Below are 27,957 nucleotides of genomic sequence, written 5' to 3' on the forward strand. Positions count from 1 at the left end.
GAGTCCAAGGGCAGTTATATTGGGATATAATCCAATATTTTAAGCAGGAAGTATTACAGGTTTTCTCCCCTAGTGTGGCAGGGGATGAAGATGGGATGGGGAGTAAGTGCCTTAAGATGCTATTCTGCTCCCAACTGGTATGGCTCCTCCAGAATATCTTTCCCACCTTTCCTCCTGATTCTTTCCTCATTACCCTCATCTTCTCGACAAGGTCTATAGGGAGGCAGGCGGTCAGGTGGTCAGAATGAGAATTTCTAAGGGTTAGTGTTCACAAAAAGAAAAAACTCTTCTGTTTTTATCCTTCCTCATCTCAAGCACTGAATAAAATCAAAACTTCACTGCGTATTCCTTTGGAAGCAAAGTGAATTTGACGCATAACTTAAGAAAAAGGTTAAAATAAAATTCCACTATCTCATTCTGCAGTAGCTGGATGTGTCCGCCCTTCAGCATCCTATGAACCACACTCATAATCAGGCCAGCCACTGTCTCTATCTCCAACACAAAACCAGTCTCGGAGGCACTAATTCTCAGTGTCTGCTCACTTGCCTGTGTCCTCTGACTGTCAGTTTCTCAAGGGTAGGAAGTATGTCTTCCATCAAATGTTCCCAATGTCTGTAACTCCAAAGGGTGATGGTGTGCCGAGATGCTCATCTCTTCGAGCCACAGGACTGCCCAGGGGGCCTGCTGTGGTAGGAAGTCCCTGGCAGATGATTTCTGTTTCAATATGATCATTTTCTATATGTGCCATGATGCAAAACAGGCTGAAAAGCCTCGTTCGATGTATCTCTATCACTGTGCCTCACACAGGAGCCGGCAGGTTAGAAAGCATGCATGTGTTTGCTTAATGAATGAATTCTTTCAAGTAATTTTTAAGTGTTTAAAATATTTCTTTTCTCCTATGTCCTTATCTTACAGGCTTGTTTTTATACATCCCCTTTCTGGCTATAGAATTGTAGGGGTTTTTTGTTCAAAGTAACTGCGATGGTGGTGGGGGCGGGGGGAGAGATGGAGAAAAAGACCTCAGCCTACTATTTTTTTTTTTCAGTGAAACTAAAGTAGGAAACAACCTTTCAAGTTCCAGAACTTGCATTTTGCCAATCACTGAATGACAAGAGCACCACAGAGAATCAGTTGATGAGGAATATTACACACAGTGTTTTTTGTTTGGTTTGTTTTATGACAGCTGTTTCCAGTAAGTAAAGAAGCAGCTTTTTCACCTATAAGTTTCTAAATGTGTTATTGGAATTTAGCAAAGCCACTTCATACTCACACCCTCACGCAGGCTATTGCCTAGAAGGTAAAGACTTTTGCGAAAATAACCACCACTGACTTCTAACTGGTAGAGTACCTTGAAACTAAAACCCTAAATGAATATTTAAAATTTTGGTAATGCTTTGTGGGATTAAGAAGTGAAAAAAAAAACCCTTTTCACACGTATACTAGCTTTCATTTGTCACAATGTTATACAAGGATGACAAACAAATACCAATATACAAACTCTGATCAACTGGTACTGACTCTCAGATGCAATGCGTTGACAAGAATCTCCTGGCTCTGTATGAATTAGAAGAAAACAGTGTTTCAACGGATCAACAAGGATGACTACATGCAAGATATAAGACCCAATGGCACAAGTACCACATTTTTGCCAACTCCGGTCTAATATGTACTCCTCCCCATAATCCAACCTTATTTGTAAATATGATCATTACAAACTCCTTTACATTTGTATATCACTTTGTTTCTTAACACGCTGTGGCAATTTAAAGAGTTCAAAGCCACATATTTTGTCAAGTAAGCATTCTGTTCCCAGAGAGGGTCCAAAGTTTATCATTCTGATTACTCCCTCACTGATCTGTCCATTTAAAGTAACCATTTTTTTTAAAAGGACTGAAATATAAATGTCTGTGCCATTAAGAAGTAGACAGAGGTGTACAGACACAAATAAATCCAAGGAATAAGAACAGCACAAACAATGCTGGTTTTCCTGCCCAACAACCAAAGTATCAAATCAAGAGTGCTTTGATCTCTGTATTTCACTCTTCAGTCTTACCTTTTTGGCTTGCTAATTGGGCCAAATATCATAACCACTTATCTATTTTCTAGTATCCATTTCCCGGAAAGTAAACTAACTATGAAATAGAAATCTTGTTAAGTGACAGCTCTTCTTAATGGAACTTGAGCTGATGACCAAGATATGAAGGTAAGCATCAGTGGAAACGAGCCTTAGACACCAGGAAGTCCGGCGTGTCTTGTGAACCTGGGCACGTTCATCCTCTAGACCTCTTTGCTGATCCGAAAAGGGAGTTTGATTAGATCTCTAATGTTCCTTTCCTAGCTCCATAATACATTTATTTATATTCTAGCTTTCTGACATTCTAAGATGGTCTATGCTCTTCAAGATTTGCAGTTTAAGTTCTGATTGAGTATGGCAGCAACCAAAAATGTGAAGGGCAATGACTAACCAAAGTTTATCACTTCTTGCCCACAAAAAGGTGGGGTCAATGACAGATTAATAAGAAAATGATGTCTTGGAGTCTTAAAAGGATAGTCACTCCATTTTCATTAAGCTATTCACAAATGCAAAATATCGAGCTTTTTCCAAAAAAGTTACTTAAAATAATTTGTTGAAGCAGGATATTCTGATTTCAGATAAAAGTCCAAGGAATCTATGATAAAGCAAAAGCCAGTGACAACTCTATTTGCTCCAAGCTATCATTGCCAGTCTCTCTCGGCAGCGTACAGGGAGGAAAAAGAGAAAAGTGCAGCTGCCCTTCACTGAGCATCCACTAAGCACCTGACATTATTCTAGGTGCCTTTTAAATACTGTCCTAATTAATCTTCAAACCTTATAAGTTAGACTGCATTATTCTCGTTTTAATGATAACAATCAAGACTGGGGAAAATCCACAGTTCACTGCACAGGTATGTTACCGCGCAGTTCAGCAGCTTCACCAAGATTCAAGCTCAAGTTTCACTCCAAAGTAGGTGGTGCTTCCTTGGGTAAAGTAATGGTCATGGTAGTCAAAATACCACACTCATTAAGATATAAATTAGAATAAACAAGACACTCTGCCATAAGGGTCCTGGGGGCAGGAACATGCTGGCTAGCAGCTAGCAAACAGTAGGCACTCAATTATTACTCAATAAAACAAAAGAACAAAATGTATGCATAAGAGTAACATAGGATAATATCAGAGATACTTAAAACGTAAGAAGAGATAGAGAAGCTGTATCTTCCTTCTTCCTATTGAGATGACAGATAGTGGTACACAGATTAGAGACCTAACACAAACGCATCTCTAGATTAACTGCAGCCAACCACAGGAACTGAAGTGGCAGTAATAGTTACAATAATATCAGGCAGCTAACATGTATCAAGCTCTAATGCCTTACATGCACAATCGCATTTACTCCTCACAAAAAGCCTATACAATGAAGTGTTCAGTTATCCCATTTCACAGATGAAGAAAGTAAAGTGATTAAGTAAGTTTATTAATGTCAGGTAAGTGGAGAAGGCAGAATTTGAACCAAGACCTTCTGATTCTAGAACATGTACACTTAATAATTATCAATAAAAATAAAAGACCACCAATTATTTCCAAGGCTCAGCAAAGCAAACTTGATTACAACTGTGCCTAGATCTCTTTTTATTTTGTAATCTTAATTGTTATACTAAATATATTGAGTTACAGGTCAGTAACTGGTTGGTTTCAGTTTCTGTCATCTCTACTTCACAGGACAATGTCTAAGGGAAAAACCACACAAGATGCTATGAAAATCAAAGTTGATAAAAATAAACTTCTGACAAAGCAAATTAGTGTTTCACAGAGTAGGACCTGTCCTTTTAATATATCTGAATAATCCTGACTGCCACGGCAAAATAGCTACATCAGCATAGAATTGATGACATGGCTTTTTATTTAACATCCCAGAAGCAGCCAAAAGCAGCACAGGAACCTGATGGTCTATCACTGTCAGGATGAACAACTAGATTGCAACTATGCTACAAACCAAAATTATTATTTCATAACTTTTTCTTTTTCTTAAACATCCAGATGGATAATATAAGCTGGTGTTTCTCCTATTTAAGAGTACATCAGAGCCATCTGGAGGTCCCATCAGAACATAGACTACTGGGTCAACCCCTGAAGTCTCTCATTCAGTAGGTCTGGGTAGGACCCAAGAATTCACATTTCTAACAAGTTTACAAGTGAAGCCAGGGACCACACTTGGAGAACCACTGAGTTAAGCAATTCCATTCCACAGGTTAACATCATTAGATACTTGGGGGTGTGATTTGTAACTTACATCCTGGTTGACAGCTGTGATGCAGTCCAGCTTAAATAGTCTACACCAGCCATTTTAAGGTTTCCTTATGAAGAGAAGGGCTTTGCTCTCAAAACCCAAAACAAAGCCCTCTCTTCCCAGGTCTAAGATGCATTAATTGGAAAAAGATTACAATCAAGTTCAACTTCAAGAAATCAACCACCATGACCACTCCTCTATTGGTTTCCTGCCTTATTATATTTGAGATAGTATATTTTAGCATTACTAGATCTGGTCTAAAACACAAAATATACTAAATTGAATATAACCACATCATTAAGAACCAAAGCCAAAATTCAGCTACTCCCTTTACTCATTATCTTCTTATAAAGACAGATATTACCGTGATCATCACTTCTCAGACTGCTATGGCTCTGTATCAGCTTATGGAAGTTTCTCTTTCTGTCTTAAACTTTGAAGGGAAAGGAAAATATTTTGGTTTGAAAGGAAAGTCTATGCCAGTGTATGAGCTGCCAAAATAACTAGGAAGTTTGAGATGCCAGCAGAGCCCATAATCAAAGGTAACCATGGGAGTTTTAATCCAAAATTTGCCAAATGTAAATACTCTACTTGGATTAAATACTTAAACCCACAGACATCACAGGTTGACAATATAGTCAACTTTCAAGACCCTTCCATCCCTGTTGCAGGCACAAGCCCCCCTTTCCCCCAGACTCCCCTAGCACGCTGACATCCCACGTGATATCGACAAGCTCGGTTACAGCTAACCCCGCTTCCCACCACTGGACTGTATCACTCATCTCCACAGCCACAGACCGGAGCAACTGTGCAGCATACAGTAAGTCCCTCATCATCGTCACCATCATTATTAAAGTGGCGAACACGTCCCTTCCAGCTCAGTGTTGTGTCTCACATGAGTGATGTATGACATATGCACATCAGTTCCTCACAACCATCATGTAAACTGGGTACAATTATTACCCCCATTTTAGGCAAATGAAGCTATGAGAAGTTAACCAGTTGCCCTCAAAGTCACCAAGTAAGTGGTGGAGTCTGACTTCAGAGCAGAAACTCAGAAAAGTGGTCCATTTAAATGAGCTTTGTCATGACCTAGAAATTTCAATCTGTTAACACCTGTAAGGTCTGAAATCCTTCACCGTCTACAGGGTCTGAATGCAGAGAACAAGCATCAGTGGTTAAAGTGAAAGAAGGAGAAACCAGGTTTAGTAGCATCTCATATTTCTTAGCAGGGTCCCTCTTTAGTAGGTACTTTCCCATTATGACCACTTTATAATGAAGGCAAAGCCTCTTACAGAGCTGAGGCTAGCAAGTGCCCCCTAATAGAATAATACACTATAACAAAATCAATCCATGTCTTCGGCGGATTACCCTGATTGGATCAATAGCTCCATTTGCTCCCATGTGAACTGATGAATCAGATCTCTCCAGAAAGTCTTTTAGAAAACTTTCTTTTATTCTAACTTCACTAAATAAACCACACTCATTTTCAGCATTAAAAGATTTTAAAACGGTAAATATTTCTTCTCACCACTTAACTGTATTAAAATCACAACTTGGCATTTCTAGACTTGATCAGTCAGTTCCTGGGTCAACAGACCCCTTCCTCTTATTAACTGTTTGTTCATTTTCACCTTGCCTGGCAGAGAGAAATAATTAAAATCTATTCCAAGACCGGTGTTTAAATCGCCACTCGCTAGATGAGTAATCTTGATACTGTATCTCTGAACCTTGATTTCATCAACAAAATGAGGATGGCATCTCCCTTATTAAACAGGAGTGAGGAGAAATGAGATGAGGCCCATGACAGACCGTGCATGACACGAGCCAGTTAAGAGACCCGCTCTGCCCCTTCTCTCTCTGGTCAAACAGCAACAGGGCCTGAAACGAACATATTTAAGTAGGTACTGTTTGTGTATATCTGAATAATTCAGCTGTTCCATGCTTTTTCCTGTAGCTCATTTTCATAAACAAAATAGAAAAAGATTTTTTTCCATCAAATAAGCTATTTGGGGCAAGAGGTCATTAGTTCAGGACAGTAGGTAAATACTACTAAAATGCAGCCCTAAGGAATGAAGTCATTTAGATCCTTTCTGGCCATTCCTCTATCTTTGGCTGCTTACTGGCTGTCAGCATTCCTCTGCTCCACGTCTGCTGGGCCTGATCAGGGTCCACAGTCAGCAGAGAGAATGGTCACCTAAATACACAATCTTTATTCCTAAACTGAGGCTCGTATCCTATAACCCACAATATCCTTAACATCTCTGAGCTTTCGCGAGCCTTGACAGCAATGTCAAGAGGCAGCCTGTGCCCGGTGTCAGCCTTTCAGGGCCCTCACAACTCCCACCCTCACACCCTTAGCTCTTCAGAGTCTCCTGAGCAGAAAGCGCTTCTCAACACTCAGGCACAAAGCAAGAAGTCACTGGCCTGTACACTCCTTGAGAAGCACGTCTGCCTTGGTCCTGTATTCCCAGCACACAAGCCACTGTAAGCACCAAACACTTGTGAGTTGAAAAAGAGAAAGAGATGAAAAAGTGTGATGTAGTCCAAAGGCCTGCAAAAGACTCCAAACCTCTAAATTCCCCTTAAAAAAAAAAAAAAAAAAAAACTGGTCTAGCAAATAAAAATGCAACCGAAAAGCTCTCAGTCCTGTCCTGTTCTCTCTCCTTTTGGACAGCCTTCCAAAAAGTCTAGAGAAGCCTGAACCTGGGAGAAGGCTGAGATGGAGTGAGGAAACCTGGACAATCTCCTCTCACATTTTTGGTCATCAGATGATGTTTTGTTGGATCTCTCTCTCTCCCTCTTTTTTTTTTTTTTTCTGATGGCCATGTGACCACCAGCACCCTTCTTAGCCCAGGAGGGAGGAGATGGGGCCAGAAGTGGTTTCTTTAGATATTAGCACCAGGTTGAGTAGTGAAACAGGCTAAACAAGCACAACAGAAATGTGGGCCTTGCTTCAGTTTCCACTATCTTTCTTTAAAAAAAAAAAAAAAAAAACAGCTAGAAAATATTTTTGTATGTTTTTTAGGGAGAAAAAAAGACTCTCTTTTAGAGATACTAAATATCTCTGAAATACTAAACCATTTACAGATGAAGTGATCTATTAGCTGGGAAATGCTTCAAAATAATATGAAAGCAGGAAAAGAGGGTCGGGAAGAGAAATGAAAGAGGACCGTCCAGGACCTGACCACTGTTGGACGCCACATGACATGTTCTCGTAGTTTGCTATATTATTCCATCTATGGAATATTTTAAATTTTTAAATTTAAATTTTTCCAGAATAAGAAACTGAAGAGACATGAGGGGGAAAATCTTTACCCAAAGAGGAAACAAACAGCTGGTCACTTGATTTTCCTGCAGTGCTCAAGAAAATGAGAGCATCATGTAGGCTGTTAAGTACAGTGACTATGAAGTGCAGTGATTTTATTAAACAAAATTGGCAGTTCAGTTTATAAAATCCTTCTTTGACAGGAAGCTCAAATTACCTCACACAACGGTTTTCACATAAGAAGAATCTGTGCTATTCACAAAATTTTTAATATTTCTATGTGTTGACTTTCTTATATCAACAAAATCTTTTGGAAGCCAAATATTAGACATATTCCATTTTATCCTCAAAAAGACTGGACAAAAAGAAATGAGAAAATGAAGGATCAGGAAAGCTGAGTAGCTTGCCCTGGTCACATAGCTAGCAAGTGGTAAAACCATTGCTGGAACTCAAATCTGACTTCCCTACGATAACTCGGATAACTTTTCTAAGTTCTTATATTAACTTTCTTTGTTTGGTTCTTTTTAAGGTTCTTACAGACAGTAAGGTTACAGCAGCTACTTTACTGACGAGCATCAGAATCACTCCTCGAAAATACCTGGGAAAACTGTTATTAAAAGTATGTTGCATAATATTTAAATATAAACATGTTTTAAAATGCATAATACTGAGGGATTAACTATAACTTATTTTAGATCTACAAGAAAACAATGATTGGGATATATCAGATGAATATTCAGCAAATAGAAATTTTGTCCAATCTAAATAACTCTACAAATATGAAAAGTACTTGTTCAGCTTAAGGCTTTGAACTAAAAATTCAGTCTGCAAACATGAGAGAGGACCTCAAGTGGCTGGATGGAGTTTTTCCCTGGACAAGTAATGAGATCTGAATTCTGCAACCCACTGGCTAAAGTCTGCCTTTTGTGGTACCATGTTGTCACAGAACTTAAAAAAGCACTTACTATGAATAGGGGTGTATTTATAAATATGACCATTAATAAAACATTTGGAAATGCCATTTACACATTGTTTCTGTTATACCTAAAGCTGAACCTATTAGTTTGCCTCAAAGTTTAAACAGCTCTTGGATTAAAATAAAATATAACTATTGGGCTAGTTGCTAATTTGTTTATAATGATAAAAAAAATGCATCTTCAGTATCATTCAAAGATTAGCAGAGAAATACATTACAAATCAAATCAAAACAATTTTTATGAGATATCTAGTCCTGTGCCTAGTTTATAACACAGGAGGCACTCAATAAATATGTACCAAATATATTAATTAAAATATAAAAAAAAACTTAATTCCAGGATAAAAGCTAAAACATTCCCAACTCAAATGTACGGTACGTTTTCCTGTTTCTTACCAACAATCATAAATGCTCCATTAACGGAGAGTCTCCTTTAATGTATACAAAAACAATCAAATGTCCTAAATTTCTTAAAACTGCTATAAGCCAAATCTCTCAAACTACTGAAAGATGCAGGCTGCCAACGCCAATAGAAGTCTGGGTATATGTACAATTATAAAACTTCTCTTCAAGAAAACTGATAATCCTGCTAAATGTTCTACTTGCTCTGGGTTGCATCTAGCTTATTCAAAAGGAGTACTCTGAGAAGTAGAGCTTATATAATACAATAAGCAATTCTAAGGACTGCTCAGAATCTTTCATAGATACCCAAGCTTTTTGTAATTACTTTAATTTCATGATTTTACCCAATATTAGAGAGTCATATTTTAAATTAAAAAAAAATTAAGCCACCTAATATGGCCTCATACTTAAAGTACCTCACAATAATCCTTTCCTCCTAGGAATTAATATCTTGATGAGGTTTGTCTTCCCAAATTTAAACGATTTGCTCAAGGTCGCACAGCTAATTAGAGTTCAGAGTCAAACTTAGGTCTGTTTGGATTCAGGGCCTGGGCTTCAGTCTACTACATTTTTGGCCTCTCACAATTGCCTTTCTCAGTAATTATTAAAGTTGCATCTTCAGAAACTAATTAAAAATAGGATCTATAGACCTTTCTATCTACTAAGAATTTTCTGAAAATCTGAAAGTGGAACTCCTTCTGTTTCAATATTATAAAATATGATGAGACTCTACACTAAATTTGAAGTAAAAAATGATAATATTGCTATCAATGTATCATGGTAAAAAATATACTTTAATTTCTGCAAAAACAATTTTCTTTGAACAATTAAATATAACGTAAGTTTTTGTCAAGAACAATTAAAATGAATGTTTATGTTATAAGCTCCCTGCCGTAAAGAGAAAAGGATCAGACACATTAGCTTATCTGTGATGGGACCAAAAACTAAGGTACAATACAGTGGTGAAAAAAATGTGATAATGGAACTTCAAGCTTATTTTCCTTATAGCAAGACAGAAAAGTCATAAGGAAAATAAATTTAGACTAAAATTCAAGGTAGGTATACGTTAACTTTAAAACTACTTTTCCGTCTCTGTCTTGTTAACACCAACAAAAATTATTCTCAAAAGCATAAACTCGTGAACTAAGTAGCATCTTTCTAGTTGAAACTAGCAACAACCACATTCACTAGGCTTGCAATAAACAGGTTCTTCCTGAAAGATGTTCAAACAGTGTGTTGATCATACTCCATGGCTTCTCTGAAGACATGACAAAAAGTAATCAGAAAACTCTACCCGGCTCAAGTTTTGATTCCATCAGAAAAGTAATTAAACCTAGCTAAAAGGCTTCCTACAAAAAGGAGTAACGTTGCATCTGCATTCCCAAAGTTCTCCCAATATTTCAGTTCTGCTGGAGCCAGAGCCATCCAACCCACACTTTATAGTTAAAACATATATATTATATAAACTATATATATATAGTTTCCCCTCTTCTAATATAAACAAATACAAAGTCAAAGAAAATGTTTCTTATGCAAAGATCCCTCTTGGGACTATATTAAAAACCAAAAAATGTAATGAGGTTGTACTTCAGACAATTTTAATAATTCACCATGACTTTCAGAACTGAAGCAATGCAGTAACTTCCTATTTTCAAATATAAGATGTCATATGCAATTTTAAGGATCAATAAACCGACAACACAAGGAGAGTTATTCAAGTGGCATGGATTATTTGCCTGGTTAAGACAACTTAACAACAAATCCTTGATGACCAAGTAAGAGCAAATGGGCTCTAAACCCCGAAAGGTCTCCCTGTCAACCGAGTTTTAGGATGGTCTTTGTGACAGATTTTGTCTCCCTGCTTTTTTTTTTTTTTTTTTTCTTGTGGCCTACTTCTCGGTTCTTAGTTAGGGCGTAACTGAGCTGAAGATAAGAGGGTATCAGAATGTATACCACACAATTTCCCTTCACTTTCCTGTAAGGAGAGAAGATCTAGGCACCCTTCCAAAGAAGTGCTATATTCAAACGTAATTATTGGCAGGTGCCCCAATATATTATTTGGTTTGGACATCAGAATTCCAGGATGTGTTTGGCAGGATGGGTAGGATATTTTTTCCCCCTTAATGTAAGGTCAAATCATGCCTTTAGTCACATGAATATGGACCTTGTTTCTTCATTTTGAAATTGAGACAAGAAAGCCAAACCTTACAGGGTTGAGAAATCCTATGTAGGAAGTGAGATAACATATGTGAAAGCACCTAGCTCAGTGCCTGGTATATAGTAGGTACTAAAAACAAACAAACAAACAATTGATTTGAATATTATCTAATATTTTAAAGTTGATAAATAAATGTATTTTATTATTTCCCACTTCAAAACTTAATCCATAATCAGCTTTTGATCAGCAGGTATCAATTATTCACTCTGAAAATCTTTCTTCTAATCTTACATGCCTCTTGGAAGCATTCCCACCACCCCCAACCTCATGTGTGACTTGTAATAATAATATCAAAAACAATAATTTCTACTTCATAGGCCTGTTGAATGAATTAAATGAGTTAATATACGTAAAACAGAATTATCATAGGCATGTTGGCTATTATTAAATACACATTCGTTCAGTTGTATTTGAAAACTGGGTTTGAGGCATGTTATCTGAATTCACACGAAGAAAACTTTAAGCTAAGCAAGAACAATTTAGAAACAAATTTTAATACATAGAAAATACCAAAACATAATGCCTGTCATATCAGTTACTTAGAGGATTATTCACATAGTTGGAATCTTTGCTCCTGCTCATAAACATTGGTAAAAGAGAGGTTAAGACTGGCAAAAAAAAAAAACAAAAAAAACTTAATGTCATCACTAATTTTAATTCACGGTATGTACCCAAACCTGTATTAAACAAATGTAAAAACCATTCTGATTCATTTCAAATTAAAATAAACATTGCCCAGTATCAGTTACATTTCAGGTAAATTATTTCCTTTTAATACAATAATATTATCCTGGCCTTTGACTGAATACCAATATTGTAATATAGCCATGTAAATTCTATCTTGTAATTTCTGTGGTAAACTTCAAGATCTCTCTATAATACCTAAGGAATTCTTTCTAACAGCAATGGGAATTGAATATTAACATCTATAAAATGTCTTTGCTAAAATGAATAGCGTTTAAGGTAATACATTTAAATAAGATAGCAGTACTTAGAAAAAAGAGTGTGAACTGTGACTGTAGCACTTTAAACCCCACAGCAGCTTGTTTTAGGATCATAAGGAACTTAAGAAACATCTAGGTCACCCCCTCCTCCGATTTTATGAAGAAACTGAGGCCCCCAAATGCTATTACACTCATAGGGCCAAGACTACAACCTAGGTGTCTGGGCTCCCAGTCAAATAAATGTTCCTTCAACTTTTTTCATATCAAATTTAATCAAGTAATTCATATCAACTCAAAATGGTATTTTTTTTTGCCAAAAATTAATTCAAAAGAATAATTGTTTAAAACACACATACACACACATACAAAGAACTGCATTCATTTAAGTAAGCACCACAGTACTCAGTTCACTAACTTCTTATATTTTTCAAAACCCAACTAGGAATTTCTTGTCATAAAGATTTTTTTTAAATCACATAGGACTTTCAAATCACCCCAATGCTTGCTCTCAGCTCCCCACCCCCCGACCTCTCCCTCTCTCTCTTCTCTCTTTCACACACACAAATACACACACTCTCCTAAAAATGATGGGGACGGTGAGCAGAAATGAACAACCTAGTTTCTCATTCTACCATGTTTGAGGCAGGTATATTGACTCATCTTTTGTCCATCCTCAGCATAACAGACAACAATTCTAAGGGAAGAGTTAGCTTCTAACGATATCTTTTAGCATCAATCTTAGTCTATTATTATTTCATAAACCAGCTTAATCTCTAAGAAACCATCTGATTGAAAAAAATTACACGTCAAGCACATTCCATTAGCTCCATAAAATATCAGTAATGGGCATATATGTGGTTTATTCACTTTCTGAAATTTTTATTTTTCCCAAAGCAAACCTTTATCAAAAATCAATAAACTGAGAATGCAAAACAAACTATGAGGTCACATATTCATTCTGTCAGTTTATAGTAGCAAAAGAAAAGTATTTTCAATTCTGAGCCAATCTTAAATCTAGTTAAAATGTCGGGAATGCCATCTTGGATTTTTTAAGTTAGCAATATATAAATAATTCATAAAAGTTACTTTTGCATTAAATTTCCTCTAAATTTATGTTCAAAGGAATATCAAAACCAACTTTTTAAAAATAGATTTCATGGGACTGCCAACGTCTTAAACAGCCTTTTACCTGACCACTAAGGCATGATAATTGCTCTCTTCAGTTTGAGTAAAAACCCTTTCTAAAAACAAAAGCCAACAGCTTCTTTATACCTGGGCAAAAAATTATTTTAAAAAATCTAAAACTGGATTTCACCAAATATTTTAAGATACATCCTAACCATTCTACCTGAATCCTTAGAGAGCAATTTAATTCCTTGGAATGACACGGGGTTCTATTAGCAAACTTCCCCTTCCTCTGAGCAAATTATTAATTAAAACAGATAATTCTACTGGTACTTACATCATATTTGGAGACACCGCACCTATTTTGAAATCTGTTTTAGTTCTTGCAGAATGATCTTTAAATTAACCCTCTAGATGTACGTAGCACGTATGTTTGTGTACACATGTATATAGACATGTACACATGTCTACAGACATAGCTTTTAATCCTTGCTTTTTAACCTAGAGTTTGTACTCTTATCAGTTATGTGCTTTGGGGCAAGTTATTATACCTTTCTGATACTCAACTTTCTCATCTGTAAAATGGGGATAATATTAGAACTTACCTTGTAGGGTTTGTTGTGAAAACTGATTCAATGTTACCTTATTACCCATCTAAATTTCCTAAACACATATAAATGACCATACCCTAAAGTATACAAATTTAGTGGGGCATCTGATGCTCAATTAACTATGAAATTCCCTTTATCTCACATCTATCAACTAGATTTGGCTGCTCATTAAAATCAAAAACATCAAACAATGTGACTCCTGCAGCATAAGGCTACACTGGTGGCAAGCAAGACAAGTGATCTTTGCCTGGATCTATTTTTAGGAATGGCTGAATTATCTACACCCCTAGCGTTAACACTGGAAAATAAACAAATGGGTGAAAGACATCATAAAAGAGTCACTCTGAGATCAACAGCTTCACAGTATTCAAAAATACATAGGGATGACGAAAACATTTAGATCTTCTCTCTAGCAATCCTTACTGCCACAAAGCAGAATTTGCAAAAAGGTTTATGAGGAACTGCCGGTTTGCTGAATTCTGACTGTTCAGACTGCGTGGTTCGGAAGGGTTTCAGGTTTAAAATATAACCAGTGAGAAAACTGTCATTCAATAATTGATTTTCAGGGATTCACTACCTTACAATGGAGAAAAATTAAGTGTTTTGGTTATACACTTATGGATATAGATAGAAAATGCCCATCAGCTGCCACAGTGAAATATATTTATATCTATATATTATTTATTCTCACTAAAATAAGTAGGGAAAAACCAACCCCGAGTCTCTTGTCAAGCTAGACAGAGATTATGGTTAATAATTATGACATCACTAGCTACCTGGTATTCATAATTATGCCAATTTATACAATTATCTATGGGAAGATAATAATTAGAAATTTACCCCTCAAAAAAAACAGCTGAATATTTTGTTCCAAATTACACTCCTCTCCTGCCAAAATAACATCTAGTAATTAACTCATTTTCAAGAAGAGCTCTGATATGAATACGAACAATTCAGACTCTCATAGTTACACAGTTATTACACCATGCCATTTCCTTATTCATCTTAATCTAATAATGGAACATAATAATCTTACCGGAAAAGGAAAAATGTTGTCAGCCCTGTTCAAGCTATCTTCCATCCAGGATTTAGGAGCAAAAGCAGAGCTGGGGCGAGTGTACTTCTGGAGCTGAATATGATTGCTTGCAAAATTTTTCTTCAAAGGCGAGATGGAGTTCAAGGGCGTTATTCCTCCATTCAGCCCTCTGCGGTGATCTCGGCCTTGGGAACCTCCCCAGCCACCATATCCACCACCTCCTGGGCTCCAGGAAGAAGACGGTGTAGGAGAGGGACTCTGGTAGCTGCTCCATGGAGAGGGGGGCTTGTTAAGATTATTCGCCAAATGAGGCAGCTGGTTAAAAGCAGCATTTCTATGTGTGAAAGGTGGGGGATGGGGACTGGCAGGAGACCTCCTTTGCTGCTGATGCTGGCTGTGATGATGCTGGAAATGAGGGTGATGAGGGTGGTGCTGGGAGAGAGGCCCGATCTGAGGAGAGAAGCTGCCTCCGAAGCCAGGGCTGACATGATGGGGAAAATTTTGAAACAACAGAGCACCGTTATTAGCCGAAGCAGCTGGGACCCCTCCCTGGTGAAAGAAACTTGCATCTTCACTGATGATTGTAGAGGAAGAAGGCGCTATTGCTGCTGACCAGTTACTGAAACCAGTAAGAGACGATGCACTAGATGTCAAGGGTTGGGTCGAAGTACCTAGCCCCGTGGCTTCTTGATAATCAAACCCTGTTAACACTGGTGATTCGATTCTTATTTTGTCCTTCCCATTGCCATTTTCTGAAGAATTGTCCCCTTGATTTTCTTCAGATTTTGCCTTCTCAGTTTCAGGCAGTATTCCAGCTTCCTGACCTGGACTTGGGGAGAGCTGCTGCTTTTCTAAAGGGTCTTGCTGTTCCTGTTGCTGACTTTTTGCTTTTTCTGACCCCAAGATCTCATCCTGAATGTTATGGGTAGCCGGAGCAGGAAAGAGCCAAGCTGACCCGGCACTGCTGCCATTGGCAGCTGTGTTATTATTTATAAAAGCAGCAGGGCTGGGGGTGGCATTTTGGTGATGGTGTGGAGGCTGCAGATGTGGATGGAATCTGACTGGAAAAGCAGATTTATTCCCAGTATTGCTTTGCACTAGCACTCCAAACCCGTAATCCCCCATTTATTATTTTTAGGCTCAGAATCTTACAATAAAAATCTTACAATAAAAAACAGCAAGCCTTTGTATCTTCTACCCCAAATTTAAGTTGCTTGTTTGAAATGTCTTAGTTTTAGCTAGCTCAAAGATCGCAGCTTATCACCCTAAATAGTTCAGATTTGGAATTCTGGTCTCTGAAATTTAAAAAAAAAAAAAATCTTAAAACATTGACATGAATCCAAGTGGGCTTATTTCTAGGAGGGAATAAAAACGAAGAGGGTAAAAAATCAAGTCTTTGGTTAGTAAAATAGGCGCTTTCTTTTTCCAAAGGAAAACGTACATGAATGACAAAAACACAGCTTCTCAAGCATCTATGGATGTAGAAGAATAAGCACTGCGCGGAGTAAAAATATATATATATATAATTTAACAATCACATATGGTCTTCTTCAGCAGTTTAGATTTACTCACATAAAAATTAGAATAGGGCTAAGTGGAGAATACGTTCTTTTCTTGGCAGCTTGGTTAAAAAAATCAGGAATAATTTAAGAACATTATATATTATATATTTATATATATAGATAGATAGATAGATTATATTAGGTTATCTGGGGTGGGAGGCGAATTCCTGGTTGCGGGAGAGGAAATCAGCATTGACTAATGGAAAGATGATTGCAGGGAGGTTTCTGCTGTTCCTGGTCCTGTTTCTGCTCTTTCACGGGGTGCAGCTTTGGCCGCTGGGGCTGTTCCTGAAGCTCTGCGTGCAGATCTTGCTGCGGTCTCTGTTCCTGGGCTCCCCCCGGCCTCCTCTCCCCCATGAAATGGGTTGGAAACACCCGTTTCTCCCTCTTGGGGGTGCCGCGGTCAGAAGGGATTAGCGAGACTCGACGAGGACGAGCTGGAGGCCCGGGGGTGCGGGGACCAAGGGGGTGACCTGGAAGGTCCTGCGGTTTCGGCCTCTTCCCCTCTCTGCGGCTCCGGGGTTTTTTTCCCTCATGGGACCCAGGGGCGGTTTGTTCAGTTCTCTCAGTTCGATTCTCCGCAGGAGGAGGGGGAAGAGGAAAAAAAGGAAAAACCCACTAGGGTGCTTATCCTAAAAGAGAAGGGCCTCCCCCCTTTACTCTCTCTCTTTTTTCCCCCCAGATTTTTTTTAAAAAGTATAATTTAGAAGGCTTTTGTTTCTCCTCACGGTTGCCGGGCCGTCGTCGTCGCCGCCGCCGCCGTCGCTTTACCCCGGTCCCGCAGTCCCCGCTGTCGTTGTGGCGGACTCCGCCCGGCTCTTCTTCTTTTCTCCTTCCTCCTCTTCCTTCTCTGCTGTCGCCGCTGCTACCGCCGCCGCCGCTGCCGCCACCGCCTCCCGGTGCCCGGGTCCCGCAGCCGCGGCTGAGTCCTTCTCCTCAGGACCGAGCCGAGTGAAATGACAACCAGCTGGAAAGACCAAGAGACACTTCCGGTTCGAAGAGGGAGGCGTGGGGTTGGGCAGAAACCCCGCCCACCTGCCGAGAGACCAACCAGCTGTTAGAATTCAGATGAGGCCACGCCTCTTGGCCCAGGTCCCCTCCCAGGAAGGTCGAAAAGTTACCTCGAGGGACGCCCCTTCCGTCTGCGCCTAGCCCAGTGAGGCCTGGAGCCTGGAACCCGCTCCCCAACCCAGAGGAGCGCAGCGGGTCGCCATCTTTAGTGTGGGCAAAGGACTCTTGCGCTGTTTATCTTGCCTAACCAGGCTCCGCAGGAGGAGCATACAGGGACGCGCGGAAGAAAACAGATTCCTCTAGCACCATAGGAAAGAGTCCAGGTGTGGGAGATACGAGTGGCGATCCGCGAAAGCGTGGAGGAATCGGAGGACTGACCATAGTAAACGTGGTTCCCTAGGCATCACGTGCTTCGGCCCGAGCTCCGCCCCAGAGGGATCTGGAAGGGGAGGCGGGGCTTCCCAGCAGCTGTGCTGTGCCTAGAACTGCGTATGTTCTCGTCCCGGCTGTAGACCTCACGCGGGACACTCCCTTCACCTTCCATTCCCCCACCCCCACTCCTTCTGCTTGGTTTAGGCTCCTGTCTGGCGCAGTCTCTCAGGCACAAAAGATACAGTTGCTGTAGGCATACGTGCTTCAGCCCTCATCCTCATCCGGTTTTAGTCCACCCTACCCTCCTAACAGAGGGACATTTCCAAAACGAGAATCTTATCATTGTCCTCGCCTGCTCAGATCTCTCTATGGCTCCCCACTACCTCCTTGAAAAAGACTAAATTTTTCAGTCGAGTAGTCAAGTCTTTAACACTCTGGGGGCAGTATGTTTTAAGACCTCCTCTCCCTCCAAACGCTCCACAGCAAGCTGTTCCAAATATAATCTTCAGTGCTTTTTGCTTTTCCTCTCCTTTTTTCTCCACCTGGTGGACTCCTGTTTAGTTCTAGAAACCCGCTCAAAAGCTACCAACTCTGTCTTCTGAATTCCCTTTTATGAACCTCTCCTGCTTGTTTATCATCCTCTAATGATTACTCCCTATTGTCTCCTGGACCTGTGGTCAACTGTGGGCTCTTTGAGGAGGGGACCTGGTAGACAGGCGTCATCAGTGAATGAATGCTGAAGAAATGAGTGAACACTTCAACTACAGTGAAGTCTTTCCTGAATGACAGTCCCCTTTCCAAGTCTGAATTATTTCATTCCTCATGCCGTTTGGTTTGGAGCTCACATCTCTCAGACTTTCATCATTTAGGGTATTTGTTTGTTGCTCAGGGGCTCCATGTCTTATTCATATTTGTACATTTCCTCCACCATGAGCACCAGCAGGACCTAGGGTAATGGCTTGCTCTCAGCACAAACTCTAAAGATGTTGAATAAGTGAGTGTTTTCCTTGAGTGGAAAATGAGAAATGAAAATGAAAAGGAGAAATCAGAGTAGAGCCCAAGGGATTATGGCAAGAGTAGGAAAAAGAGAGAGAGAGCAAGAAAGAAATCAAAGACTTTTAAGAAGAATCTATGAACAAAGGTGGCTTCCATTTCATGTCCACAGCCTTTCCTCAGGGCCCCAAGTTCTGCTGCCTCAGTTTCTCAATCCTCTCACACTTCCCCGTAGAATATCTCTTTGGAATCTTAGTCGGTGATTTTATTGTCTTTCCTTGTATCATGAGCATGAGTCTAGTCTCTGCAACTGCACTTTGAGTACCTTGAGTGTTAGGGATTGGGTCTTACCCGCTGTTAATTTGCCACAACCAGGCATACCTTGAGACTTAGCTCATTCGGTTAGGTAACATTTCCTCCAGGAATGGTTTCCCTGACTGCTCCTTTCTCTAGCTTCTTGTAGATTCATCTTATTTAGTTACTGCTGGTTGTCAGTGACTTAGTTTTTTTGAGGGCAGAGGTTGTGTCTGATTTATCTTTGTGTTCCCAGTGGCCAGCAGAGGGTCTGGCACAGAGCAGACTCAGGACATGTTTATTAAATGAATGAATGAACTTTCAGTGCCCAGTGGATGGTTGAGAGTCCTTTGGAACTACTAATTCTCAGTGCCCTAAAATGGCTGCCAAGCTTGAAGGAAAGAGGGCTGTCTTTAGAGCCAAACAGGGAATTTGAATCCCAGCTCTGTTCCTTCCTGATCGTAGAGGCCTGGACATCACCTCTACAAGCCGCTGGTTCCTCATAGATAAGAGGTGAATGATATTTCCTCCCTGGCTCAGAGGTGGTAAATTACATGAGATACATGTGAAGGGCTGGGCTCATAGGAGGTTTTCAAAAATGTCAGTTCCTTATTAACATAGTAAGGGCAGAGAACTACTTCACAAGTGTCTTTTGTCTGGAAGCTGCATGCATCAGTGAATCCAGGAACCTGTGTTGGTTTGTAGAGGGAGAGGGTACACCAGAGCCACAGTCAGGGTGCTGCCAGGTCAGCCTGATCTCTTAAGGCTAAATCAGGCATCAGCAGTAGGTTTGGGCTGGGCTGAAGTTCAGGTTGTCACTGGAGACATCAGCTCCTGGTTAGGGACTAGGAACATGGGAGAAGGAAGAGGAAAGCAATTCTCTTGAGTCAGTTGCCTGACTCTGAAAGCCAGGATATCCATCTCTGAGCTGCCCTCCTGGAAAACATTCTGGCCTGAGAAACAGTCCCAGGTAACCATGACAACAATTCGGCAGCTCCATTTAGGATTTCCAAAGAGATGAACAGTTGCAGATGAGTGTTGGCTTGAACACTCTGCTGGCAGAAGAGAGCCCCTCCCGTGAAGCAGCCTCATTGGGAAGCTTTCAGGTTGCTGAGAAAGCAGTCTCTCCCCGAACGTTAAGGTGCTACCAGATATATATATATATTTTTTTTTTTAATTAAAAAAAGTTTTTTAAACTCTCCCTCCCCATCCAGCGAGGGCTGACACACCTTTAGAGAAATCGTGGGCTAGTGAATGGACCCTGCTGGCTACTGCCCAGCTCCCTCTGGGGTTTGAGGTCAACCATAACCCAAACTCGGAGCCTCCCAGGAAACAGGGCCTTCACCAGCCTCTTTTAAAGCTTAGCAGGGGGTATAAATCTCATCCCATAATCACACAGAGTGAACTCTGCCCCGCACTTGCTAATGTCCACCACTGCGCTTGAAGCATCCATTGACTGCTCCCAACAGCACACACCCAAGCTCCCCAGGGGCCTATCTGATGACTTCAGCAATCAGGGCCACGACCTAAGGTTGCCCAGGTTGTGCACTGTGCAACTCCATGAGGCACCACTTACCATGATGTAAAAGCCACCCCCTGGAGTTGCACGATGCAACGGCTCTGCTTTGGTTTATTTCCATCAGCCACAGAGGCACATTATGGAAATATGACACTCATACAAAAAGCCACCAGATACTACCATAAATTACCTGAGCTCATGCTCATCACATGCAGAAATATGTAAAGCAGTTGATATTTTTAGATTTGGTGGCTCAGGGACTTTCTGTAATAGAACTGAAGGACACAGTGTCCTTGGTGTTGTTTTTGGTCCTGAGCTGTAGTGAGGAGACAAGTCTGGGCAAGTATATGGTCCAGTCCCCTAAGAGATTAATACCCAGCAGTTACTTTGCCTAGCAGCGCTAATAAGCATTCTAATGTAGTGGTGGAATACGTATGTTACTGAAACTAAAATAATAATAATATTAAAAGGCAGGTCCTGCAAAGGCAGAGGAAGAGAGAATCATAGAATTACTTTTGGAATATCCTCTTTTCCAAGGGCACCTGGAAGTTCACTCCCAGAAGGCAAACTGGACAGAAATAGAACCAAGTTCTGAAAGCAGATTCTATTAAACTCCACCTCTGATCTTTACCCTGTTTTGGTATTGGGAAGTGTGCATGTTTACTTAGAAAGCACCGTTGTTGTTTTTTTCTTACAGTCAATTGCTGGGTTACATTATCCCCTTTTGTTTGTTGTTTTATAACCTGCACAAGCCCTCTGCATTTTAAATTCCTGCTTTCCCATTTAAGGTATCATCATTCACATGGAGCCCATAGTTAACAACCCATTTTGGTGGGGAGAGGTGAAGACAGTTCTTCTAATGTGTCGCTCCTGAACAAAAGGTTTGGAAAAGTCCAAGGCAGAGACACCGCTACTTGAAATTGCCATATTCCTGGCAACGATTTAGGTGAGCTGGAACAGAGAGGGATGACCTTCCAAACTGTGACTGGCATCACATGGGAAGACTTGGATTCTTTTGCGGCCCCAGCCACCTATGTGGATGGGCTGTTGACCTAGATTACCCCTGGCTGTTTTAATTGGACACACTTCACTTCCCTGTATCAAAACCGTGGCCGGGCTGCCAAACAGCTGCCATCTCACCCTTGGTGGCTAGACTGGAGGATTTTCACCTGCGATGTTGGAAAAATAATAGCTTTTCAGAGCTTGCAGGGAAGCTGCAGAGTCCAGAGGTCAGAGAGCTGGGAGTCAGAGACCAAAATTCTAGCCCCAACATAGCCTTAAACTCACAGGCACTGGTCCGGTTTGTTTGATGATTACCTTTCGGACAGAATTTTTACTACCAAAGGAGTTTCACTCTGGAGCCCTTAAGGGCTCAAGAGGGTCAAAGAAAGTCATCTATATATATATAAAAAAAAATTACTAAAGCTGATCCTTTCATTTTATGTCCAAATTTCTTGCTTCCCTATTCTCAGAGTATATATATTTTAAGAACAATTACAAGAGTTAATTCGTAAGCATCCAACCTGAAACTTTGGCATGCATCTGTCCCCATAGGAGCCCATCAAATGCAGATTCTCAGGCACTGCCCCCCAAGATATTCTGATTACGTAAGTTTTCTCATAGTGTTTCCTCATAAAGTTATAAGGTACAGAGATTTTCTGCTACTATTGTGAAAGCATAGAAAACCCAAATGAAGCATGACTAAAACAAAAAATTTCCTTTCTCACATAAAAGAAGTTTGGGAGAATCAATACAGGGCGGGTGGCGTGGGTTCAAGAAGTCCTCAGAACAAGAGTTCCTTCCTCTTTCATTCCTCTTCCCTCCTCAAAGTGTAACTGCTGCCTGGGATCTAAGATAATTGGCCAGGCTCTCGCCATCACATCTGTATTCCAGACCAAAAGAAGGAGGAAAAGATGAAAAGGACACAACCCTTCTCTTTGAGGAAGATTTTCAGAAGACATACATATCACTTCCATTCTCTTCTCTTTGGCCAGAGTTTGGCCATGTGGCCACACCTAATGGCAAAAGAGGTTGGGAAGTACGGTCTTTATTTATGTACTTAGGTAAAAATTTCTATTCTATTACCAAAGAAGCAAAAGGAGGTGGATATTAGGGGGTGGGGCACATAGACCCTGAGACGTTTCATGACTCACCTGAGGTCTTATAGCCAAGTCAGTGCCCTCATTTGGCAGGTGAGGAAACAGGTCCAGAGAAGGGTCTTGTCTAAAATAGCTCAGGATTATGCCCAGCACACAGTAGGCCTTTAGTGAGCTTGTTGCATTTAAGTTTGTTGCATTAAGTTTGAATTAATTTGCTTTCTCCTTTATAGGCAAGTCATGCAAAGCAATAAATATTAGGTTGCCTTTAACAATAAGCATACCTTGGGAAAATGGGGGTAAAAATGCAGAAATCTCTTCATAGCATACATCAAGTTTCTCTTGGCATAAAACGTCTACTACGCTGCCGAGCTTAGGGCAAATCAGTCACCGTAAATTCCGGCGAGAGGATTTATAAACTTAGTAAACCACTTCAATCTCGTGTAAAACACATTATGAGGGTAATAGCTTCATTTGGCCGAGTCATCTTAGGTGCAGTTTCACAACTGCATTAAGCCAGTCTCTACTGATATACCCTCAGTGTTAAACAGCTTCTTAATGGAGTGGATTGCCTTGAAGCCATTGGGTAGTTGCACACACGCATGTACATACACACAAAGTTATCACCAGCTGAAAACAACTGCGGGGGCCGTAATTAGGTCGCATTAACGAGCAATATCATATACAATTGGATGTGCCCGTTTCTAATGGAGCTGAGTTGATTCTCAGTGATGGGTTTCTTGAAATGACCTGGCCCCCCACGGAAGTACCTTCAGGTTCAACAGCCCATGTGAAATATAATAAATGCATAAATAATTTAGCAAGGGAAATAGGTAGCGTTATGGCCACACTTCTGTGCTACTGTTATTTAAAAGCCTGGCAGCTTGGTAGTTAGAAACCTCTACGTCCAGGGGTGTTGTAATTCACCATTTGTTCGGAGTTGAAATGAGGCTGAGGGGAGCTCCAGGCCCCTAGCTCATATTTTATTTAGAGGCAGGTTATTTTTTTTTAATCCATTTGACCACTTAAGTTCCAAATATAGAAAGAGGAAAAAGAAATAAACACGTGTCACATTTAGAAGTTTAGAATCTAGTTAGAGTCTCCTTAGACAGGCTCTGGGGTGCGTTTTATAAGCCACATTCTACAAACTTGTGAGTGCGTGAATTGAGTTCAAAAATTAGTTTCATTTTGTGTGTGTGTGTGTGCACGCGCGTGCGTGTGTTTTTTTTTTTAGTCCCATATATGGCAGTTTATGAGGTCATGTTTTTCAAATTCTAGTCCTTTTTAAAAACTCGGGCACATGATTTTTGCTTTATTGTTGTCCAACCTATCTTATTTATTATTCACGCAACATTATTTGGCAGTGGACTCAGTTTTTTAGAACTTAACTGAATAAATTTAAAAGAAAAATTCTGTATCACGAATGTAAATAGAAAAATCAATACACCATGCCATAAACAGAGGCCATCATTTATTTTTTCCGAACACACACTGAAATAAATACATACTAAGTCAAACAAAAGCCTAGAAATTGAAATAAGAGTTCCTCTGTGTACTGCCTAAAAACATCTCAAGAATGGTCAGTGGCACTTTTAGGGAAGCCTGGCTTACTGGTTAAGTAATATGTACCTTTCAAATCAGGCAAGTTTGGTTCAAGTCCCACCTCTGCCATTTGCCAGCCAAATAACTCATGAGTAGGTCTTTTGTCTCTCTGAGCCTCAGTTTCTGCATCTGGAAAATGGGGATAAAAATTGTTGAGCGGTTAGTTGAGAGAATTATATGAAGCAATACATGTAAAGCTCTTGGCATGACATTTAACCTATAGCAAGTGTCTAAGAAATGTCTGTTATTAATTTGTGATTGTGGAGATGTGGGTCGTCACAGAGAATTAACGACCAACAAATTCAGTTCAGAACAAACAAAATGTGCTAGGTGTCTACCATATGACAGGCTCTGTGGTAGGCCCTGGGGACATGGAGATAAGTCTTGAAGTGACAGATATGTATAGCTAGTGACAATGGTTTTTTGGATGTGCAGTGAGAGGTATGTGCCCAGGTTATGATGGCGGGCCAGAAGGGGACATGATGAAAGTCAATCTCAGGGAAGAAAAATACGCAGATCCCCAAATCAGGCCTTTCCTGATAGCTTATGGGGACATACATCAGTACTGGTAGGTTCCAAGTAAGTTGGATTTCTGCTGGGGAACAGAAAGTGCATGAAATTTAAACATACATACAGCAATGGAGACATATTTGCTTACAGGTTTAAGTGACATTAATGAATTGGTGAATATCATTTTCAAAGTCAGATAGTGGTCCAGCAACATATAAATGAAAGTTTAAATTTCTGCCCTTCTGTAGAGGTCACAGTGGCTCACAGATGTTTTTCGTTTGGCCGGCAGAATGATTTGTGTGGTTTTTTTGAACTATTATTGTTACTTGCTAACATGTAAAAAGTGTGCAATTTCATGAGAAAACCCAGATTTGTGTCCTCTGTTTAAAAAGTGGAGGCTGTGGTTAGCTGAATCCATGTCCCCACATGTGGCCGTTTAGGGCTGGAGTTGAGTAGCCGCTGCTATTGTAAGATGGGGCGTTTGCTCTGCGGGAAATCATAGTCGCTACCCTCAGGCAGGTACAACCCCTGCCTTGACGCCATGCGGCCAGACGTCTATAAAGCCAGAGGATGCCCCACTGCCTCTTCTAGACCATGCTGCTGGGCGCAGACCCTGGAGTTCCCTGCCCACATGACCTGAGCCTGCTTCCAGAGCCTGCAGGCCCCTCTTTCTAGTTAGTTCTCCCAAGGGTGGTCAGCACTGCGAGGGAGCACACCCCGTGCCCAGAGGTGACCAAGAGAAAGCTGGGGTGTCCATCCCACCTGCACAAAGTTCCTTGCTGTGGGAGACGGAGTCAAGCACAGGAAGAAAAGAACAGACGATGTGCTGAGTGGGATGGGGAGGGCCCTTGGCCTAAGGACCAGTTCTCCCCACGTCATCATCTTCAGGTCAGGAAATCCGAGGAGTCTGAGAATTCTAAATTTGCACCTGGCCTTCCAGGTCACTACAAAGTTACATTTGTTCAGGTAGGAGACTAGAAGTTACTTCAGTTCATTAACTCAATGTATAACTTGTAAGTATTGAGTCATATAGTAAATGAACTTCCATTTACACTCTTTCCAGGGCCTGTAAGTATCAGCAGATATTAGGAGTGGGCCCACTGGTGGATTTTCATCCTTCCTCCTTGCTGCCTGGCCCCCATCAGTACTTGAGTTTGTGGCTCCCGCTAGACTGGGAGCTTCGTGAGGATGGGAAGTGGACGTGATTTTCGTGGTTTAGCCCCCGCCCAAGCACAGTCCTCGGCTGTGGTACCCAATTAATACTGAATGATGCCTACCTAGCCTGAGACATGATAGTCCAGGTTTGTCCTCTTGGAATGATTTTGTCCTGTCATAGATGCACACACATCGCAGATGATTTTAAATCATCTCCTTAGAAACTTCAATTATGGCTAGGAATGTTTTTGGTTATTTCTGTCTTTCTTATGTGAAACAAATTTACATACATGGTAAAATAATCTGAAAGGTTTACAAAAAAGTAAAAAGAAGGCAAAACCATCACACATCACCCTGACTCTTCCTGGGCAGCCATTATTAACGTTTTGATTTATTTATTTCATCCCTTTTTGTATGTTTCTTTTCATAGTTGAGATGCCACCCAGAGATTTATGACAGTGAGCTGCCACATTCCAAGAATTTGAGCAGATTTCTTGCTACTGTTTGTCATTCCCTGTGATGCATTTTAAAAGATGAATTGCATACGAAACTCCTAGATTTCATGGAGAAATACTGAAGTGGGGAGTGTTATAAGGCATTTTCCCCAGAGGTGAATGATGTGGTTCTATATTTTTGCGTCGGGGAGTGTTTGGGATGCAGCCTACTTACCAATTGTTCATCATTTTTATCAACATCATAATCACCGTCAAGGGTCAATTATTAGCCATCTCCCTTTTCACAACCTTTTCCTGTTAAGCTCGGTGTGAAGAATGCTATGTACTCGTGGCCCCCTCTCTTTTGAAGCCGATGGACCACCAGGCACACGAGCGCGTTGCTCTGACTGCAGTCCACAAACACTGATCAGGTGGGGCCTGAATGCCACGCACTACTGAAATCCCCAGACTACCCAGTGTAACGGAGGAGAGGTGGCCAATTTCCAAACTGCAACAAGCATGACAAGCCAGTAAATCAGGGTGCCATGGGGACATGGAAGAGAAGCTGCCTTACTCACCCTGGGCTCCAGGGAGGGCTTCCAAGAAGAGGGGATATTTGAGAGCTGTGTGGAAAACTGAGCTGGGGGTTGGCAGCCGTGGAAAGGAATCTGGTGTCAGGTTGAGGCCCCTTGAGGGTGTGGCTGATGCAGAGGCAGGCACCCAATGAACATTTATTGACTGTGTCCTATGTAACAGGGCCCATGCTGGGTCCTCAGAAGACTGAGGTGGATGGGGTTAATGAATGAATACATGAACAGATCTTTGGGTAACGTCCTACCTGATAGAACACTTCAGAAATACATCCTAATAATTAAGCCCAAATCCAAGGCATTCTAGATCCTTAATAAAAGTAATTTAAAATGTCCTCTGCAATTTGGCACTATTTATTATTAAAAAAAATGTGCATATACCATGAGCCAGAAATTCTCTTTCTTGGTTTCTACTGTAGAGGAAAAACCTGCTTAAATCATTTGTTTGAATACAAGGATGTACACATTGCAGCACTATTTGTAAAAATGAAAAACAATTGGGATCAACTCAAATGTTCATACTTAGATGAGTGGCTATCAAAACTAGGCTGACTCTATCCCACAGAAATGTATGAAAAGTTAGAAAGAGTGAGGTAGATTTATATACACGCAGTAAAGGCTATGAGACAGACAGCTGAGGGGAAAAAAAAATCGCGTAATACACATACAATAATGGTATCATTCACCTAAAAAAATCCGCTCACAAAAATGCCATGTTTTTTTATAGCTAAAGAGATATACACGCTTTTATTAGTTTATAGATATACATTTTATATAAACACGCAGAGACTTAATAAATCTCATTGATTGGGGGCTTTTGCTGGAATGAAAACTGTGGCTACCTCTGAGGGGTTCAGAGATTGGAGGAGGTAGTGAAAAGAGATATAGGCCTTCCCTTTTCAAATCTTTTACAAGGAGTGTGTATTCGATG

General features: G+C 40.5%; 1 protein-coding gene across 3 annotated transcripts in view; it reads right to left on the reverse strand.

Moving 5' to 3' along the window:
- The window catches only part of CPEB4 (cytoplasmic polyadenylation element binding protein 4), a 61,865-nt gene extending 44,449 nt beyond the window's left edge, over positions 1-17,416 (reverse strand). For all 3 annotated transcript variants that reach the window (XM_006183435.3, XM_014558178.2, XM_006183433.2), the window contains exon 1: positions 14,889-17,416. In XM_006183435.3, the coding sequence (XP_006183497.1) occupies positions 14,889-16,013 (1,125 nt within the window). In that variant the 5' untranslated portion in view covers positions 16,014-17,416. The remainder of the gene's footprint in view (positions 1-14,888) is intronic.
- Positions 17,417-27,957: the final 10,541 nt, after the last annotated feature.

Source organism: Camelus ferus, chromosome 22, assembly GCF_009834535.1.
Source record: "Camelus ferus isolate YT-003-E chromosome 22, BCGSAC_Cfer_1.0, whole genome shotgun sequence".
In the NCBI taxonomy this organism is placed as follows: Eukaryota; Metazoa; Chordata; class Mammalia; order Artiodactyla; family Camelidae; genus Camelus; species Camelus ferus.